The 22,226-nt window shown below is 38.5% G+C and overlaps 1 protein-coding gene and 1 long non-coding RNA gene across 2 annotated transcripts; one reads left to right on the top strand and one right to left on the bottom strand.

The window, feature by feature from the left end:
- The first annotated feature begins 5,798 nt into the window (after window positions 1–5,798).
- b4galt1l (DP-Gal:betaGlcNAc beta 1,4- galactosyltransferase, polypeptide 1, like) lies at window positions 5,799–22,024 on the top strand. Its single transcript, XM_083566451.1, has 7 exons — window positions 5,799–6,864; window positions 10,864–11,099; window positions 12,152–12,175; window positions 15,991–16,178; window positions 17,853–17,975; window positions 18,563–18,667; window positions 19,708–22,024. The coding sequence occupies exons 1-7, from the start codon at window positions 6,582–6,584 to the stop codon at window positions 19,835–19,837; spliced, it is 1,089 nt and encodes a 362-aa protein (XP_083422577.1). The 5' UTR covers window positions 5,799–6,581; the 3' UTR covers window positions 19,838–22,024.
- On the bottom strand, window positions 13,235–13,872 carry LOC310740067. Its single transcript, XR_014537561.1, has 2 exons — window positions 13,362–13,872; window positions 13,235–13,275 (listed from the first exon to the last, which is right to left on the bottom strand). It is a non-coding gene; the product is annotated as an uncharacterized lncRNA (long non-coding RNA).
- Window positions 22,025–22,226: the final 202 nt, after the last annotated feature.

Raw genomic sequence — 22,226 nt, 5'->3', positions numbered from 1 at the left:
GTAGGGTGCAAAACAATAGCCTCGTACGCACTACGTAGGACGCCGAGTGTCCAGTGGGCAGCTGTTTGGTATTGGTCCTGCTTTCCACCTTACGTCAGCGCGCTGCACGAGGCCGCCTCTAATTCTAAAGTTTTATGGCGGTGCTGCTTGCAAAATACATATATCAAAAAAATATATATAAATAAATTAAAATTAATCTTTCGATCTAAATATCATTGAAAAGGGTGTAATGTTTTTTATAACCAAACGCAAGTAATGCATTTGTTTTACAAGAGAAAGAGTGAACTCGGCCTTCTTTTATTTTTTTTCCATTTATTCATAGAAATATTTCTATTTGGAAATGAACTTGATCCCAAAATGCATTATTGATTATTATATATTATATAATAATTATTATATTATCATTTTTTTTTTTTTGCTGTTTGAGTAATTTGTTAAATTTTTTTACTTCTTGCGCAACGTTTTCATTTGATTTCAAAAGCCAAAGCTGGTCTACAAAAGCAAAATAAACCAAACCAGCACCTCTTTACCTCACAATTCCTTGATTCACAGCATTCGCTCTTATCACACGATCTTATAAAGAGATCTTATAAATATCTCAATCCTAAAACTGAGCAGAAAAGGGTTAAGGGTCTTGCTCAATGACCCTGGACTGGAATTTGGACTTGTTTTGAGCACAAATCCATCATCGTAACCATTGAGCTTCTACTATCTACACAAAAACATCTTTCAATAATCCAGATTACCTAAACAGGTTCTGCATAGCAAGAAATCAGGGCCCTGAGACTCCAATATTACTTGTTTACTTTCTCACATTCATTACAAAGTAATGTAAGCATTGAAATCCTGCCAAGAAATACACGCATGAACCACATGAATGGCCTGAAGATCCATGGATTAAGCATGACTGTGAATAATACAAAAATTATGCTACAATAGCTCAGGACTGCAATTAGCACCAACATTTCTCTATTTAAGCGCATATCATTGAACAGTTCACTGAGCAGTGCATCTCAGCAGTTATAAAACAATAATGAATGGACATTAGGTGTCACCCAGATGAGCCTGGGTTCCCTTTCGAGTCAGGATTCTCTCAGTTTCTCGCTCATGAAGTCTTTCATGGGGGAGTTTTTCCTTGCCACTATCACCACCGGCTTGGTTGAACTTATAGGCACTAATGTATAAATTGTAATTTTATAACCTACTTATCCCTGGAAAGCTGTTTGGGACCATGTTTATTGTTAAAGTCCAAGTTCCAACCCTTGCTTACTTTTTATCCCTATTAATAAACTTTGGTTTCATTATTGTAAAATGAAATATTACGCCCGGACTCTTTCCACTTCGTTGATATAGTGGATTAATCAAACTATCACATTTTTACAATGCAAATCTTTTTATATTTCTTGCTGTAAAAGTAGTGTACATGTCCATTGTCATCTGGGGTGCGTGAGTTGTATTCCATATTGTGCTTTTTAAAAAAAAAATTATTATAATGAAACTAAATTAATCTAAATTATTTGGTATTTTAGGTAAAAAAAAGATCTATCTGCATGACAGGACCAATCCATTAGGTGTTTAGCCTAATGTGCAGTTAAAAAAAAGTGTAATTACATACATCACAGTGATTTTGGAGAAAATAACGTGATCAGCACAACGATCTTGACAGAAGGTTTAGCACGACAGATTATTATAGATCACTTATTACAGATACGTTGAGTGTAAAAGAGCTAGACAAATTAAAGGACTAATGTGTTGCTGCTTTGCACCTTTGTAGTTAAAAAAGGAGCAATTTACATTATCTGGCAGTATTTTTCCATATCAAGAGCAACATCTAATTTATATAACTGAGCATTTGAGAGTTAAATGCTTCGCTCGAAAGCCCAGCAGTGGCAGATTGGTGGCGCTAGAATTTGACCTCTGATGAGAGTTCCAGCCTCATAACCACTAAACTAATACTTCCAACTTCTACTTGTACCACTAAATGGAATATATATGGGACATTATTTACCAGAGAGGCAGCAGGCCAACATGTGATAAATCAGAAATGTAGCATGTTCATTTCCAGAAAAGGTTTTTCATTTCATATCTTACATTCAAAAGATAAGACACGATGATGCTGGTTTGCTCTAGAAATAAACACTTTAGAATCCTTTTCACCTAATAGGGACGATGCAGCTTGCCGCAAGCCATTGAGTTCTGAGAAAGTATATAAGAAATATAGATAATAGAATATTATTTAGTATCAATAATCCTAATTGATTGCTGATTAAATCGTCTGTAATGCCGGTTGGTGGCTGGTAGAGATTTTTTTCTTCCTGTATCCCAGGGTATTAGGAAATGGTGTGCAGGGTTAGTCATGATACAGCACCCCTTGGAGCAGAAAGTATAAAGGGCCTTGCTCAAGGGCCCAACAGTGGCAGCTTGGCAGTGCTGGGGTCAATAATCTCGGTTTTACCCTAGCGAAGTCGTAAAAGCACACAATGCTATTCGCTTTCATCATCATGTGTTTAAGAAAGATCCACTTATGGGTTGGACCAATTGCCTTGGATCTGGTTTGATAGACAGGCGCGTGTGTTCCAGTGCTGACGGAGACTCCGTGCTTCCCACTGGCATTTAGGATCTGGTAACACTTCTGTGTTACATTTTGCCCCACTTGTTTACGCAGGCGTTTCACTTCACAATGTTAATGTACCCGAGTCTTGATGAAAGGTTTTTCAAATATATGGGCAGACCTGTAGACGTTTGACAGGACGTCAGTACAAATCTTTGTCATTGTGAGATACAATGCGGCCATTTGCAAACAAGAAGATTCCGAAATTTCCAGCAGTTTAGTCTTGTTTCTGCCATCTCTGTGTTTTCACATTTAACGTTAGAAGGATATGGTTAATACATTCTATGACTGGTATCACTTGCCCAGCACTAGTGCTGTAATAACTTTTAATAAAAAAGCACAAATATATTAATGTTAAGACATCATCGATGTCGAATGACCATACGTTTAAAGTTTCGGCAACATGGTTTCTATACTATACTGTTATAAAATATTAATCGTATGATCCTGCCTTTAAAATATATTCAATATACATTCAAGATTCAGGATCCTACTGTTATAAACTAAGGAAACAGGAAACGTTTATGACTGTATATGACTTTAACAGGAAGCCATATTTACAGGAAGTCTGTTATACCATACAGTGAAATCTCTACTCTGTGAGATTCTATGAGAAAAACAAAACAGGGAAAAAATAGACGGAAATGAAATCTGCCTGATGAGTTAGGTTACAAACACACATTTGTAAAAGTGTATAAATCAGCTAATTTTTCATTTGAAAATTATATAAAAAAAAAAAGTATTCTTTTATATGGACAATCCACGTGCACAATCTTCTGTACCATACTGGTAGGGCAACAGTGTCACTGTGTTTACAGTTTTTGACCATAACTGTGTCTACTGTTTTCTTGTCTTATGTTGTTTTAAAGTTGTCTTTGCACTAAATTAGCGCATGTGCACTTTGTGTTGTTAGATTAGAGTGTAACACTGTGTTTCTTTTGTTAATTTACGTTGTTTGATGTAGCACGTTGGTCCTGGGGAAACGTTGTTTTGTTTTACTGTGTACTGTACTGTATGGTTGAAATGACAATAAAGCCTGTTCGAGTTGAATTGACTTCGCTTGACTCGACCTTCGGTGTGCATAGAAAGATGTTGTCAATCACCAGTGCCACCACTAGAGGGAGCTCAAACTGTAGTTTTCTCTAGATATTTTTTCTTTTTTTTTTTTTTTTTTAGGTCTGTTGTTTGACTACACACTTTAAACCAGGGGTCACCAACCTTTTTGAAACTGAGAGCTACTTCTTGGGTACCGACGAATGTGAAGGGCTACCAGTTCGATACACACAGTTTTCAGTTTAATCTGAAATAACAAATTGCACAATTTACCTTTTATTATATGTTATTATTGATAATTAATGATATTCATCTATTTGAAGACTCTGATTATATTAATGATTTCTCATAATAATTATCAACAATGATTTTACAAAGTAGGAAACAGCTATTTTTAGAAAAGGCCCACAGGCACCATGTTGGTGACCCCTGCTTTAAACATTACACCAAATATAAGACTGCATGAAAATAATCGGGTTTGCTTATATTTAAAAATTAGAAGTAACCTTAGAAGACATTTTGGAGAAACTAAAACACATTTTAATGTCACATGAGAGATATAGACAGACAGACAGACAGACAGACAGACAGACAGACAGACAGACACACACACACACACACACACACACACACACACACACACACACACACACACACACACACAGATAAACAGATAGACAGATAGATAGATAGATAGACAGATAGATAGATAGATAGATAGATAGATAGATAGATAGACAGACAGACAGACAGACAGACAGACAGACAGACAGACAGACAGACAGACAGATAGATAGATAGATAGATAGATAGATAGATAGATAGATAGATAGATAGATAGATAGATAGATAGATAGATGTAATTGGTGTGCAGGTTTTACAGTGTGGAAGTGTGGCACATGTAGACAGACAGACAGACGGACAGACAGACAGACAGACAGACAGACAGACAGACAGACAGACAGACAGACAGACAGACAGACAGACATATTAGATGGACAGACAGACAGACAGACGTAATTAGATAGATAGTTATATAGACAGACAGACAGACAGACAGACAGAGATAGATAGATAGATAGATAGATAGATAGATAGATAGATAGATAGATAGATAGATAGATAGATAGATAGATAGATAGATAGATAGATAGATAGATAGATAGATAGATAGATAGATAGATAGATGTAACTGGTGTGCAGGTTTTACAGTGTGAAAGTGTGGCACATGTAGACAGACAGACAGACAGACAGACAGACAGACAGACAGACAGACAGACAGACAGACAGACGTAATTAGATAGATAGATAGATAGATAGATAGATAGATAGATAGATAGATAGATAGATAGATAGATAGATAGATAGATAGATAGATAGATAGATAGATAGATAGATAGATAGATAGATAGATAGATGTAACTGGTGTGCAGGTTTTACAGTGTGAAAGTGTGGCACATGTAGACAGACAGACAGACAGACAGACAGACACATTAGATGGACAGACAGACAGAGTTAGAGACAGACAGACAGACAGACAGACAGACAGACAGACAGACAGACAGACAGACAGACGTAATTAGATAGATAGTTATATAGACAGACAGACAGACAGACAGACAGACAGACAGACAGACAGACAGGCAGAGATAGATAGATAGATAGATAGATAGATAGATAGATAGATAGATAGATAGATAGATAGATAGATAGATAGATAGATAGATAGATAGATAGATAGATAGATAGATAGATAGATGTAACTGGAGTGCAGGTTTTACAGTGTGGAAGTGTGGCACATGCAGACAGTCAGACAGACAGACAGATATATTAGATGGACAGACAGACAGACAGACAGACAGACAGACAGACAGACAGACAGACAGACAGACAGACGTAATTAGATAGATAGTTATATGGACAGACAGACAGACAGACAGACAGACAGAGATAGATAGATAGATAGATAGATAGATAGATAGATAGATAGATAGATAGATAGATAGATAGATAGATAGATAGATAGATAGATGTAACTGGTGTGCAGGTTTTACAGTGTGGAAGCACTCCAGCAGTGTTTTACAGTGTGGAAGCACCTCCAGCCGCCTCGAGTCAGAGAACCGATGACGTATTTTTTTTTTTTTTTTCTGCTCACGCGAGCTTGTCGTAGCGCGAGGCGTCTCTCTTTCATCCTCAGTGTAACGGGAAGCAGCGCCTAGAGCGTGTCACAACGACGCTCTCTATTTATCTTTATATTTCTTTATAACTGGCCATGGATTAAATGTTTTTTTTTCTCCCTCTCTGCCATTACATGTGGATACCTCTGAGGAAAAACAGAAAGGCTGTGAAGGAGCTGTATTAGAGGAAGCGGAACACTAGCTAAGGAGAAGCGCACTGAAGTTCGCTGAAAGTCACGAGTACCTTTTAGCGAAGCTAGCTACTTAGCGAGGGCGCATGCTAACGCTAATGACATGTTAATCTGTTTAGTTTAACAGAACACGTAATGGGCACAGGCTGTAGATGGTTTTCAGAAAGATTTGAGATATTTGTAGATATATTTTGGTAGTTATTTTAATAATACAGACCGACCGGCTGTGTAGAAAACTTTTAAATGTTTGTTTAACAGGAAGTGAGGAGGGTATTTTTTTTTCCTAAAGTCAAATATTTAAGTATAATATTCCTTCCTTTTTTTTCTCTAAGTAAGCACTGGATTTAAATTTTTTGGTTATAAAATGCTAGGTGTGTGTAGTTGTACATTAGGGTATACTGTACATTTTATTGTAGCTGCTCTTGTTAAATAAGAGTACAGTCTGTTTCTTACCTCTTCAACCAGTAGCCACTTATTAGTGTAATAGGTTTCACTTTCCCATTTTTCCCCCTTTTTCTTTTTTCACTTTTTGCAACAAAAAAAAAAAAGATGCGCGACCCGAATGTGACTTTTAATGCCCTTCATAAGACCTGCACTCTTGTTGTCCTCCTTTGCTGCCTGCACATTTTGGTCACTGTGGTCTACTATGTCAAATCGTTGGACAACAAACAATCGTTCGTACAAAACTCTCAGCACAACATTCAGACCTTCAGGAAACTGGAACAGCATCCGGGAACCACCGAAGTATCCAAATCGGACAACACTTTAGTTTCCAACAACACCGTTAAAGAGAGGAAGCTGGAAAAATGCCCTGATACGTCTCCTTTGCTTGGTATGAACGCTTTTTATTTTTTATTTTATTATTATTATGTTTGCTTAAATATGGTTGTATTCATCAGCATTGCTGACCAGATTTCACGTCCCATTTTGGGTGAAACCACGTGTGACCGGTTGGATGCTGCTGCATATTTATTGCTTCACACTTTAAATCTGACTCATATCTACTGACTGATATCTGATATGGGACATGCAGAGTAGCTGGTGGAGCAGGTTATTCATTTATTCTCAGGCATCGCTTAATCCAGGTCATTGTTTTACTATTCACGCAGGAATGCGCTCCAGATTGTTCACATGCGCATTTTATACCTAGAGGCAATTAAATTATTGTTGTTATACTATTGTTTTTTGCCAGCTAGGAGAAAACCGGAGAGGGACAGTGGAGAACATGCACAACTCCTTGATAGTAACCTCAGGATCAAGTTTAAGCCTTGTATGCTAAAGTTTGGGCATAAACGGCTATGAAAAAAAGTACAAAACTAGGTGTAGCGAACCAGATTTCTGCACCTTTTATCTCAACTCAGACTGCAAGAGATTTTTTCTCATAGCCTTAAACTCAATTAATCATGGGCTGCTTCGACAGAGAGATATTCTCACCTAGAGCGATTATCTGATTACAAGCAATAACAGAAGTTAGTGTGTTTATTCACACCAAAGCATTATCTAATATAAATAATGTCTTGCCAAACATTCTTATCTAAAAACAATAATCTTTTCTCATTCATCACGGTCAACACAACCAGGATTGTTAAGAGGTGTTGTTCAGGTTGGCGAGGAGAAATCAATTAATCAGTAGCGATGCGGGACCATGAAACTTGAAGAACACCTTGTACAAATGAATAAACTCAATAACAAATAGAAATTCCAGAAAAGCTTTCGGAGACTATAATGGAAGATTTGTTGTAGATATAACACACCGCCCAATTCCAATTTCATTTTTGAGGTCTTTGCACACAGAAGGATAATTAGAGGAGCTGATCTCAAATATAAAATCTGTGGATGAATGTTTAAAATATAAGAAAACTATTTATGGGCCCAACAGTGTCATCTGGGAGGCTCTGGGGCTCAAACCCCTGACTTTCTGAGTAGTAAGCCGGGGCCTTAACCATTGAGCCATGACTGTCTACAAGTCTACTACTCCAGGAATAAGGGAAAAATACAGTTAAGCCAAGTGGCACCATAAACACTATAATAATCAAAAGCTTGTGGATACACTGCAGTCAGACACCAAGCTATTCCAGAACATCTCTTTCCAAAACCTTGGCTATTAATATGGCCTCAGTTAATTTTTTTTTTGTTTGTTTCTATAATGTCTCCTTTTTAGGGAAAGCTTTTTTACTTCTGTTCTTACACGTCACCGTTGAGAAACCATGACTTTTTGGTGCTCAGGAGCAGTGTCTTGCTGGAAAAATGTTTGGGTCCCTCCTACTCAGGTGCTGGCGTCATTATTTCACCAACCGAAAAATGCTTTCCAGTTTCAGTCTCTTCAAACACTTTCAGTTCTTTAGCTGGTTCAGGCTCCTGCCAGTTTCCACAGACTTTACTTTTGGCTTACATCTAGTGGGCAGCTGGTTTAGAAAATATCTGCATCGGAGAGGTCCACCAAACTGCACTTGCAGAGTGTAATGGGGGAAAAAAAAAGGAAAAATATGAGCAGTTTGACTGCGGAAAATATAGTTTAAGAGCCAAAAGTGGTTTGCATTTCAAAGGTAATTTCCATAAAGAAGAGAATTATTTTTTTAATGCTTGCTCAGCATCTGGCAACCAGGCAGGCATGTGGCACCAAACTGATACATTGACTTGAAGAGCTGGTATTGAAGGGCACGGTGAAGTCGAGAAACCAATCATTGCAGGAAGCAACACATAGAGCTTGTATTATTCGTAATGTTTCCAGGCAGTGTTGGTTAATAGCGGAAAGGTTTCGAAACGTACCACGTTGATTCAACAATTAGCTCATGCTTCTTTTTCTTATTGTGGAGAACAATTTTTTAACGATAACTTGAATTAGTGTACTGCTCTGGAAATGATAGCATGTCTAGTTATTGGATAATGTGGCAGTCAGTAATTGTGTTCTGCCTAATTAGATGCCAAAAACCATTATATTAATAAAGTACAGTCTTGCTGAGAAACGTTAGCCTAGTGGGGCTAAAGCCAGAGGATTTGTGATTTTCTCTGTTGGTTAAAATTGTCAATTGTAATCTTTCAGCTGTTCCTATCAGAGGTTGCCACAACAGATAATTGGCAAATATATATGATTTACCACTAGTTTTACAAGAAACACCAATGCCTGATAAAACCCCCACTATTTAATGCAAGCTTGGAGCCAGCACAGAGAGTGCACCAGCCCGTGCAACCACAAGGCCAGGACTCAAACCCAGTATGGGAGGGTGAACTTCTTAGACCACCAGGGCTGTGAGTATTGTCTCATTGCCTGGCAGCCTGACTTCAATAGATCTTGATAGATCATACTATATGGAAGTCATCTAGTCCTCCTCTGTTTAATGTGAAGTGCTTCACAATTCCGGATGCCGTTAAAGCTTCGATTATATGATTTATGAGTCTTGATTATAGGCAGAACAATAAGCAAGGTCCCCAAAATGGACAAGTTGATCTTCAGATTACTCGGTGCATCCGTGTGATACGTCAACCAGTGTTTTTACCTGATCTCCCGAGTTTGGATCGCGTTGTGTGCCAAGTAAACCTATTTCTGCCGTCATTGTATTCATCTGCGTGTTTGTTCAGCTGCACGGCCAGAAATTTGACTTCAGGGCCTCCGAGAAAGTTCACTGTTTCAGGTCCACGTGTCACGTTGAAGTGTTTGCGTGTCACACAGACTTCCTGCAGATATATATATTATTTCATGTGCGTTTATCTAACTATTATTTTTTTAGACACAATTTGTATGAGAATTCATGAAAATGAAATCTATTGCCATTATATTTCATTTTCTCTTGTTCTGTTTCAAAATGTTTGGGATCATCTTTCTTGCTTTAGTTGAGTCAAGACAGTGAACGAGGAATGATGGACTGCTCTTTATAACAGACTTATATATTCGGCCCCAAGCCTTTTGTATTTCTTTAGTGATTTTATTTCTTAATACCATTGAAAGTGGCGGCTCAGTGCAAGTTTTACTGCACTTTCACTGAACAGTAGTGGAGACCAGAGTCTGGTGGGAGAGAACAACAAAGTGAAGCCTGCAGCACAGAAAAAGATGATTCAGTTCTTAGAAATCAGCAGTGCATGATTCCTAAAGCCTGTTACTCTTTGCCCGCCTGACATCTAAGTGCCATTAGAAGGGGTTTTCTCCACATCTCATTCGACGTAAATCGATTCGGTTAAGGTATTTAGCTCCTCACACACATCCTGCAGATATATTGATCTCAAAAGAGAAGAAATCGGACAAAAAGTGAAACCATCAACCTTCTCTTTCATTATTAGGGAATAAAAACAAATATAGGAAGGGTTAAGGGCCCAAAATATAGTATATCTTTAGATTTTATTGAAAATCTTCCTGCTTGCAAGACATTGAAGACTAACTTGGGAATGGAGTTTATGCTGACTGTTGAAATTAATGCAGAAATGAACAATCATCCTGACTCAAGATTGTTTACATTGTTTTTTTTTCTGCACATTTGGTTTCAACGCAAGAGTAAAGCTTAAGGCCAAATGTTAAAGTTGCTGTGGTATGAATGTTTTCAGGGCAGCTTTAGTAACAGCTTCAGTCGTTTTCATCGCAGCACCTCACCAATTTTCCAATAACAACACGTCCCCGAGAGTTTTACTTATTAAACATCATTATCTGAGTAATCATTCTCATTATTATTGAGTAACTCGGGGAAATATAGTAGTAGCTTCTGTTGAAAAGCTTTAAGTCTGTGGTCTGAGAATACCGTATTAATAACAATCTTTTTTAACTACTGCTTGCACGTTAGGCATCGCATGAATGTGTGATGTTGCTGTGAAACTAATCAAACACTGTCCTGTGCTTTTGCAGTGGGTCCGCTCCTAATCGAGTTTTCCAATCCAGTGAGCCTCGATCAGGTGAGGAAAGAGAACCCAGTGCTGCAGAATGGAGGACGCTACAAACCCAAAAACTGCAAAGCTTTGCAGAAAGTGGCGATCATCATCCCATTCCGTAATCGAGACGAACACCTAAAGTACTGGCTTTATTACCTGCACCCAATTCTGCAGCGGCAGCAGCTCGACTATGGCATCTACATCATCAACCAGGTGAGTTCTTCTCAACTCGCATAATAAGAGGGCAGGTTAGATATGAAGCGTGCAGGACCTATCGAAAGACTCATGACGTTTACCGCATGACCCGTTGATTGAGATTTGCTCATTCTTTCTTTCATCTTTTATTAAAAGCTTCATCTTCATCTTCGCATATACGTGGGCATTCCGTTCCAAGGGCAATGGTGTTAATATGGAGTTGGTTCTCTTTTTGGTGTGGCTGGAGCTTCTCTTTCCATTCGGGGCATGACTGTGGCGATTTGCGCTCATTCAGCCACGGAGAGTTCAGGCATTGACTCTACGTGAGGTGCGTTTTCACCGTTCCGACTTTTCAGAGTTGGGCCATGGCTCCGTTCCAGTCTATCGGTGGCAAACCATGTGGACTTGTCATTTGAACTAACGTTTCCAGCACAAAGCAGTGTGAAGAAGGCTCATATTTGTGGGCTCATGGTTCAGATAGTGGACCACAGAGAAACTAGCACCTAGTAGCAGGGTTCCTGATTGGGAGGTCATTTTTTTCAAGCCCTAGCTCTCCCAAACTACCACTGCTGGGCACTTGAGCAAATCCAACTAAGACAATTTATTCTTTCGGCTTTTCTAAAAATTCCAGACACACACACACACACACACACACACACACACACACACACACACACACACACACACACACACACACACACACACAGAGTTCAATCACATGAACAGGAACCCTCCTCTCCCCCACTTTTTAGTCACTAGAAGTACATTGTGTACTCTGCTGCGATTGCTGTCTCTGTGGTTCACTTTTCATATTTTTCTCCTCCCTGTGTTTTTTTATTTTTATTTTTACTTAACAGAATTTTGTTAAGTAGAAAATTGTGCTTTTTAATTTAATAACACTTTTTACCATCTTCAATCACACGGTAAAATGCGCGTGAAATTTGTATCACCAGTCATAAAAACCAAACTCCCTCTTCCTTCTTTAATAAACTTTTTTTCTTTAAATAAGTATGGTACATTTTTAGGATTATCCATCTTACCTTTGTCATTCTGTTTTCTTTTGTGCTTAGGAACGCAGACAGTTCAAAAAAATGGTACGTATGCGTGCAAGCAAATCAAGGGGTAAAAAATGTACCTGCCACTATTGGGAAAATATATAAAGAATATTTCTACGTTCAATCACCAGACATTCTTGAAATGTTTTGGCTGACAAATGAAATTTCATATTTGCAGCGTTTTATTTTTATTGCTTCATTTTTTTTTCATGTTCCGGTTGCATAGACACTGAACATTGCTTCACCCATATTTTTCACAGTGGATCAAATTTCTTGTAACCTGTTGAAAAAAGGAGAGTCTACAAACTGCCCACTTTGGGATTCAGATAAAAAGAATGCATTTGAACTCATTAGTCTTTTCATGTGTAAAAAAAAAAAATCTCCAGTTGAATTATTTACAATCGTCTACAACTGCGATATTGTAACGTAATTATAAGCACATTACGGGAGGTCAAGTCAAGTTAAAAAAATTTTTTTGGACTGAAATAACAAGTCTGGCTAGTTTATTTTTTTTTTTTCTTTATCTTTGCAGCCAAAGCAGTCAAGCGTCTTCATTTCCAGGGAAGTAACTGATTGTTTAACCTTTATCTTATGCAAAAACATTTCTCACCTTACGGGTGAGCCAGGGTCCAGCCAGGAATGGTTTTGATGAGGATAAAAAAGAAAAATGGCGTGAATCATACAGCATATACCATTACATTCTCACGCACTACCAAAATCTTTTTTTTTTTTGGACGTTTTGAAGCATCGTGCTGAAGTCTATCCACCACCAACATGATCGGAAGAATTGTTTTAATAGGCACTCGTTGCTGTAAAGACTTCCATGCTGGTGAACCGTGGCTAAAAGCCTTACTGGTGCAGTGTACAAATGTGAAAGCATTTAACCTCGTCTAAAAATGAGACAATAAATAAAAGTCTAAATGTATCATTTGCATGGCAATTCTCAAGACAGACTGAAGGTAAAGACAAAACAAATTCCGGTGTTGTTGTTTAGGCAAAAACCAAGTTTTCACCTTTGCACTGCTGAAGACAGCAGATTTCGCCAGAGGGTTTAGGTTGATCAAAAACAGCTGAGGGACGCAACACACTCCCCCCCCACCAGTATTCATTTCCAATGTAGGTCATAACTGGGCAACACGCTAATCATGAATTATCATTTTTCCTCTTGACATTCAACAGTGTCAAAGTTTGAAATGTACCTTGGACCTTCAACAAAACCTTGGACAAGGTTTTGTTGTGTTGTGTTTTTGCGCCGTGCAAAATGTCTGACATTTCTGCTTGCTTGTACAGTGATTCTGAAGCTTTAATAAACAGCAGTTCTTTTGTAAATAGGGAATGAGGGAAATGATCGAATGCTTCACACATATTAATCTCTTTGGGCTGTTTGCCAGTTACTTTGCCTTCATTTTCACGCTTGAGGCATTAGTTTACATTTCCGTCTTCTATGTTGGTGTTACGGTGTGTTTAAAAAAAGGGGGGTTAGATGTTCTGAAAAACAATCTGTCTTCTCTGAATGTTGTCTTTACTTGCTGCTCTGCTCACTTTTCTCTCTAATTTTGTCTCTCGCTTTCTCTGCCACCCCTCCTTTCCTCTCCACTTCTTTCTTATCCCCCCACCCCACCCCGGTTCATCCCTCCCTGGCTACCTGCCATCTGCCATCTTCTTCCTGACCAAATTGCCGGTCTTTTGCATGATGGCTTTCAGCACCTGGCGCTAACAGCAGTGTGACGAAAAAGGTGAGAAAAAGGTCTACTTGCTCTTTCTAAAAGCCAGTCATGGGTTGCTACCAAGGCTGGGTTAAACTGCTGGTTTTTTGGAACCCCCCCCCCCCCCCCTTAATTTTTTCTCAACAGAACTACAAGGTTATAATTTTATTGGTTAAAGCACGGAGAATCATGCACAGAAGTGACATCAAATCGCTTCCTGTTTTAAATAAAGCCTTTCTTCATATGGTTTTAATATTTTTTCCCCTCACAGAATTGTTAGGTATACGTATTTATTTTGTGTTCAGGTGCATACATAGGAGTATTGTACCGTAGTTTATTTGTACAGTTATCCGATCCGGGCTTTTTAACAGAATAATAAAGCCAATAAAGAAAATCCGGCGAGTGGGAGTTTGAGCAGACAGCAAGGCCACAGGTGTTGGCTACAGGTGTTGAGAACTGGAAAGCATTTCATTAACACGTCAGAATCTTGAGGCAGATAATGACCAACAGATTCCATTCCAAAAAGCCACGAATACTTTCGAGACTGGTAGCTTCTGACACCCAACCAGCAAACTCATCACGATACAAGTCACAGAGACTAAAGTGTTCAAATTTCCTGGTAAATCCTGAGGAGGGAAAGAAAAGGAAACGCTTGAGTATTTCCACCCCTCACTCCCTCCCGCCATGAAAAACAAGCACAGCCCAGTGTCCTTGGGCAACAGATGTCAGCTGTCTCAGAAGAGAATGCCTTTTTTTCCCTCTCTTTACTTCCTTTGTTTACTGCTTACCATAGAGCGCATTTACCAGAAAGCTCTTATAGGATTCATCTTCGGTTATCGAAGGACTCGATCTTTGGCCGCTGGTACGCTCCGGCTCATCCAGTCCTCCAGAGACCCAACGACGGGGAGAAGCCAAAAAGCACCTGAATGGTTTCGAATGAGAACTTGAGACGACTTGAGCTCTTGTCCTAGGGCAGGGAATTCTCACATTCGTTACACTGATACTGAGTGGTTTTATTTATAAGGAGGTCCTAAAACAATTAGGACGAACCGTAAGAAGAATACACTGATATCTGCTATTGTTAAGATTGTTACCCATAGTTTGTACCCATAGTACAAAAATAGATACTGTACTGGATCTCAGGTGATTGATGGTGATGTATGTTTGGTGTGCACTGATATGCAAACAAACCGACGCAAAAAGACAGCGAACTGGAAGTATTTATTATGAATGTGTGTGCAGACAAAGCAGAGCAGACGCCAAACTGTGTTTTGTAAAAATCGAGAGGTTGAACTACAATAGGAAGACCCTGAGTCTGCTTTTAAAACCGAGCATGCAGAGCAGTTTTAACAACCCTGGTCGTTAATACGAGCGCAAGCCGCTATGTATTGTGCGCACATAAAAAACAGCCAATCAGCCATCATCCATCAGAAGTGTTTCTTCTAGTTCCTAAGTAGCCAGACGATACATTTTTAATGCGTATGTAAAGAGTGTATACACATCAACAGATTAGTGGGGAATAAAATAAAGATTATTATCCTGTGCTGACCCTATGTCGAAAGAAAACCTTCGTAAATTGACGCTAAGCACCAACGGCATTTCTGGTTCTTTAGTGACTAAGTGCTTTCAGTGAAAGAAATTAGATCTGAGAGCGTACCGTCTAACTTGGTTTAGTGTAACACCTCTTTCGTTTATTTTTTTATTTTTTTGTCAGACGACTGAATGGCAGGCAGGCTCATCTGTAAGGGCAGTTGTAAAAAAACAAAAAACAAAACAATGCAAGACTCTGCATCTTTTATATTCAAATAACGTACAAGACTCAGGTGTCAGGCTTTGTTTGTTTATAGCCTGGTTCTAACAATAAAACTATAGCAACCGGCAGGAAAATAAAGGTAAGAATGAGTCGTTGCTAACAGCAGCACTTTTGTTTGGGGAAAAGAAAGAGCTTGATGCCGACACTAATTTTAAACTTTTACTAAAGATTTTACAAAAATATATAAAAACTGTGTGGCTGAATTGAAGGATTTTATCTAAAAAGATATTTTTTTAGCACACGGTGTCAAAGTGTAGACAATTGCACAAGCGTGTTTGTTGTATGTTACTCGCGTGTATCGTGTAACGCCGCTCTTCTCCGCTCTGTTCACACAGGATGGAGAGGAGACCTTTAACCGGGCCAAACTGCTCAACGTGGGCTACGCCGAGGCTCTGAAGGAGTACGACTACGAATGCTTCGTATTCAGCGACGTCGACCTCATCCCCATGGACGACCGGAACACATACAAATGCTTCGAGCAGCCAAGACACTTGTCTGTCTCCATGGACAAATTTGGCTTCAGGTAACTAAATTTGTAAATTCATGTCTTATACTGTATGAATAATGTATGAAACTCAGCACATCTGTGTTAAATTGTATTAAATGATAATGATATAAAAGGTACCTTAAATCCATGGGGAAAAGGTGCTGTGCAATAAATTACAAGGAATAAATTGATAAAGAGAATAGTCCACTAGATGACTTATTTACTCTTTTGTGTCATTGTTCTCTCCGCGGGTCGCAGCCCCCCCCGAGGTTAATTTGCATCGATCTCCGGCAACACCTGGGTTTTTTTTTTTCCTTCCTATTTTCCAAGCAGTCCTCTAGAGCCTCGTTTGCATTCAAATGTAGATGGCTTTTCCTTTTCACAACACACACACTAAAAAGTAGGTCAAACCTGGCTTAAGAGATCCTGCAGATCTCTAGAAACACTCGCAAACCTGCATATATATTAAATTGTTCAGTAAGCAAATCACCAGGGATCCTGGCAGCACGGTTTTTCCGGATTGGCTGAGTTTGAATTTTAGGCAGTGCTAATCTCCAGGGGGGGGGTTTTACCTGTAACCATCTGACGAGTCTCCCTAGACGGAAACACTTTGTTGGTGAAAGAGATCGGCGAATGTTCAGCCTGGTTTGAGTAGCCAGGAAGGTTATAGCCATTTGTTTCTCTTATGACCACAGTGAGGCAGATGCTCGTTGAAAATGTGTCTATATTTTTCTGTACAATCTTTAACCTTCGGTATATAATGGTTAGACAGCTGTCTGAACGTATTACATGTAAAGACAGAATGAAGATTGGACGATCGTCGCAGAAACTACACGCTGCTACAAATAGACTTTCTCTTCTTTTTTTTTACACACATTTGCATGGATTAGGATCTGTGCCAGGTGTGAACGTGTGTGTGTGTGTGTGTGTGTGTGTGTGTGTGTGTGTGTGTGTGTGTGTGTGTGTGTTTAATAGCATCTTAAGAGCATTTCCTCCTCCCGCTTTCAGTGAGAAACTTTTACTCCTACCGGGGCTTTCAAGGCATCTGGTTGTAATTTCACAACATTTGCTCACAGCACAAAGTAAAGGGAAAGCCATCAACCTTCGTATTCATTAACTGTAAACAGAGGCAGGACATGATCTTAGGGGAATACCAGAACAGATCTGACAAGGAAATCATCATCATGAAGGGACAAGAGAAATGTTAATGATTGTGCATATAACACAAAATTATCCACTTTAGTGCGTTTGCATTTTCCTAAATAATTACACATACTGTAAGCTTGTACATGTATCCCCAAATAAATTTGACAAATAATATGTAAAAAAAAAATGGACCAGTTTTCTTGTTACTTTTTTTTTTTTTTTTTTTTTTTTTTTTTTTAAAGAGCGTCTGTGATGGATTTATTAGGCCGAAGCTCTACTTTGTCTGGGTGACCCTCAAAAGACATTTACACACATATAGATGTGTCAGAGCACCATTTCCTGATCATGATCAGCTTTTTTTCTAGCTCATGCGCTTCTGCGGAAGAGCTGTGGTCGTCTTTTTTTCTCTACTTCCTTGATTCCGAGATTATACCACCAAAGGATGTCGGTATGCACGGTGGTGCTTTGAGATAGCAAACGACAAATGTGTCTTCTGCACATCACTTTTTTTTTTCACACAGACATACTAATTCCCAAACACGTATTTATTTCATCTTCACACAGACTTCCATATAACCAGTACTTCGGCGGTGTGTCCTCCCTGAGCAAAGAGCAGTACTTGAAAATTAACGGCTTTCCAAATAACTACTGGGGCTGGGGAGGCGAGGATGACGATATCTACAACAGGTATGATAAAATCAGTGAATTTAAGTAAGCACACATTAGCAGATCTCTCTCTAATTCTCATTCTCTCTCTCAAGTTCTGTTTTTTCTTTCCTGTTTTTGACGTAAGTAATGCAAAACATATACTACTGAGCAGATCCTCGACTTGGAAAAGTGTGTGTGGTGTTTCAAATGTACTTCCTATAAATGTATTTATGATAATTTTATTTCATATTAATGAGAGGGTCTGGAATTCATCCGAAAAACCTTATCGCATAGTTGTACAAATATGAGACAAAATGAAGAAAGACAGATGATAGGGCAGAGCTCGAGCCGTGTTCCTCGTTGCAGGCAGTTTTCGTTCTTGGTGGCGTCCTGGGAGAAGATAATTAATGAGTGCAGAGTTGAGAAACAGAACCAAAACGTTGCTTGTTAAATAAAAAAAAAGTACTTGTAAATGCCACGTCGAGCATTTCTGCCATAGCGAGTTTGGTTTATCCAGGTTACAGTTACGTAACGTGACGCGGCTTTTTAAACGTGGAGGAGATAAATACAGCGTCTGTAACTTTAAACTATGCGTTCATGAATGAATGGCGTTGTGTTTCTCACAGGGTGACCGCCAAAGGGATGTCCATATCCAGACCCAACAGTGCAGTCGGAAAATGCAGGATGATTCGTCACGAACGGGACCAAAAGAACGACCCGAACCCCCAAAGGTGATTAATATGAGTGTTGTGACCCCCATTAATAGCCTTCCACTCCCCTTACACAGAGTCTGTCTTTCTGTAATTATTCATAAGTAAACACAAAGGTCTCTTCTGATATAATTTCCATTGTTTACACAGTGATGAGGTGTAACAGAGTTAAGGATTACTGAGTACCTTTGAACAATAGAAAATTGAATCATTTGGCTACAGAATTGGGCTCATAGTAAACAGGCTAAGTTTACTCAGCATAAACACTAGTTGGGTTTTTGGCTAGTTGTTGCAATGGGCAAAATCCATACTGTGTGATGATTAACTTTGTTCAACACTTATCTTTATGGAGGACATAAGACCAAAACAACAAAATCTATGGAAAAGTATGGGAACTCTTTAACTTTCATTATTTTCAGAGGAGTAACATTTTAATGTGAAATCATTCTTCTGGGATTGTGAGAAACAATAGAAGCCAAACGACCCCGTTTGAATCATGCTTCTGTTTAGTTGTTTTTCCCGTATAACTCAGTTGTTATATTTCTCAATCTTTCTTGTCCGTCCTGCCAACCAGGCAGTAAAATATACTTTTGAATATAATTTCAACTCAAAACATTGTCATCCACTTCAGTGCGTCTCATAAAAGGTTGATTCAGTGATTTCAGTCATTGAGAATTCACCAGATTTAGTCCACCTTTACTGGTATAATAACTTCCATTCTTCTGGGAAGGCTTTCCTTTCCACTAGATTTGTAATCTGAGATCAGGCGAAAACTGCTTTGTACACAGACCATGTTGGCAGTTGCATATCAAAGCATGAAACATGCAACACCTTTGTTTCACCATGTTTTGACATCCTACTTTATAGCAGCTGTCACATATTTAACTCACTAATGGAGCTTTAATAAATACAAAAGCGCAGTCATGCGATGTTTTTCAACCGCGTTGAGAGCCAACCCTAAATGAAAAGTACTGCTAATACGCACTCCACTATTAAGCTGCTCAATGTGTTTACAGAAAGCCTGCAATTAACTGCTCTAACGATGTGTTTTCCTGTCCCAGGTTTGACCGAATAGCACACACCAGAGAGACTATGCACAAAGATGGCATCAACTCCTTGTCTTATGAAGTGGTTCGAGTGGAGAAGGACCAGCTGTTTACCAAAATCACAGTGGATATCGGCAAACCATAAAACTGACCCCCTATTTTTTTTTTTTTAACCTGAACAAACTCAAAAGGTTTTAAAGCTGTCTGTTAGGAAGACGAGATGCAGTAACCAAACGTGCCTTGCAGTAACCAAACATTATAAAGCTGAATATCCGATTCAAAGCAATCTTTATCTTTTTGAAGTGAATTCTATATTTTTAAAGACATTAGTACTTGGAAATCTATTTGCCATCTTTGCACAAGCGATGGTGAACCGAAAGAAAGTGGACGTGTGAATCGAGGTCATAAATTTGGTGGTGTGGGTGTGGGGTTTTTATTTTTATTTTATTTTTTTGTGTGTTTTTTTTTTCTTCGCTCACTGAGCTACTAAGAGCATCTTTTGAGCCACAGGTGATAAAACTTGCCTAAAGAGGCATTGTGTCAAGAATGTAAGCTGCATTGTGTGTCTGTGGTGTGCGTGTGTTTTTCCAGCTTTAAGGTCACCCCTTCAGACTCTGAAGATCGATCGAGGACGTTTGCGCCGGTGTTGCAATCATTCCATGTCAGTGCAAAGAGTTTCTGCCTTCTTAAAATCCTCATTCCACTTGTGTGGCCAGAAACCAAAAAACTTGTGGGATTTTATTCGTTTTCTGAATGTATATTTTGGTGCTTTACCCTTTGACTGTAAAGAAATCGGACTCTTTGAGGTAGATGTGGGTCATTTCGGCGCCAACGTCCTGCGTTTTTTTTAATCCTACATACTAAAGAGGTCAACAGAAAACCAATAAACTGTTCGATGGATTTGCATTTCAGTGTTTACAAAAATAAGCCATGAGAAATGACATATACCAAGTAAGGAATGAGATGAAACACATGATAGGAGTCCACCAATGCAATACAAGCAATATCAGAGGTGCCAACATTTACAGTTTTGTCTAACATTTTCAGACACCTTAACAAACCGGGGCATTTTGGCAGCAAATTCTAAATCCAGTTCCTCCACTGGTTGGAAATCTTGAAATCTCAGTTCTATCCCAGACTAAAGCATGCACCGTATTGTAGCTTTTTTGTCGGTCAAAATAAGTTTCCTTTTCCTTTTTAGCAATGCTGGCACCTCTTTATCCCCCCAGATTTATTCTAGATAACAAACCTATCCAAAGAAAGAACATGTATATTGCAAAAAACGAATTGTCCACCTGCTTATCCTCAGTCCTGGTTTTCTCAGAAGATACAAATCCATGCTATAATTTATTACACAGCTGATTTTTGGGGGGAAAACCCCACTGTAGTATAGGCGGCCATGTGTCTGCATTCTCTGCCTCTTTTTTTTTTTTTTTTTTTTTTGAGCCACGTGTGAGAAATAATTAATATATACTGTTATTAAGCTTTTTGTGATTATTGGTGATGACTGCAATATCATTGGGTTCATGGAAACAGCTACTTCGGGCTTTTGCATTTATGTCAGCCTTTTTTTTTTTTTCTTCAGGGCTTAAAATAAGTTTTATTAGAAAGTTAAAAAGTTCAGCGCCTGTATTCTTTCAGCTTCTGTACTTTATTTCCATTTTTCTTTTCTTTTCTCAAATCGGGGTTCTTTTAACCAGTGTGCTATAATAAAAGCGTTCATGCGTTTAATTCCCCTTCGATGTCAGAGGAAAACAAAGCCATTAAAATGATTGTGAGTAGTTTCAGTTTCTGACTGTTAAGCGCTGGGTTTATACTAATGAGCCATCGAAACCAGTTTCACTAATATATTGTTTTTTTTTTTAAATATATTTCTCAACAAGACTGGTAGTGACCTGGGAATTATTCTGTAAAGACTGCAAGTATTTTATATCTTTTGTTTGTTTTGGTTTTTCTAATCAATGCTTTTTCTATCTTTTTTTTCCAGTTGAGTTGACAAAATACAATACATTTAAATCCTTAAACTGAGCATGCACCAGTGCACCCCAAACCTTAGTGGCTTCAGCATTTTTTGCAAAAATGTTCTCTCTACCTGCCCCGGCATCACCCTTTAATTAAAACCAGTGCTTTGTTTTGTTTTGTGGGTTTTTTTTTTTTTTTTTGCTTATTTCTACATAAAATTTTAAGTTGTGTATGTCATGCTTTATTTTCACACACGACGACACGACAATCTTCCTTGATTTTCTTACCTTCGGGTTTTGGCATATCGTATCGCTGAAGATAAATGCAATTATGATCTTCAAAGCATTAAATGAAATTGTGATTGAATGTATTCCTGACTTTGTCCCTTTTCGCTTCACCTTCGAGTTTACAAACTGCTTTCAAAAACTGTTGCTGATGTACTTGTGTGATGTTACTATTTAAATCATCTGGGTCATGTTTGATGTTGGAAGCTGAAAAAAACAAGACAATTTCTGATCGAAGTATTTAGAGAGATAAATTGGGAGATCATGTGTGAATGATAAAGACAAAGT

The sequence above is a fragment of the Silurus aristotelis genome (assembly GCF_946808225.1).
Source record: "Silurus aristotelis genome assembly, chromosome: 17".
NCBI classification, from domain to species: Eukaryota; Metazoa; Chordata; class Actinopteri; order Siluriformes; family Siluridae; genus Silurus; species Silurus aristotelis.
This window is presented reverse-complemented; position numbering and strand designations above follow the sequence as displayed.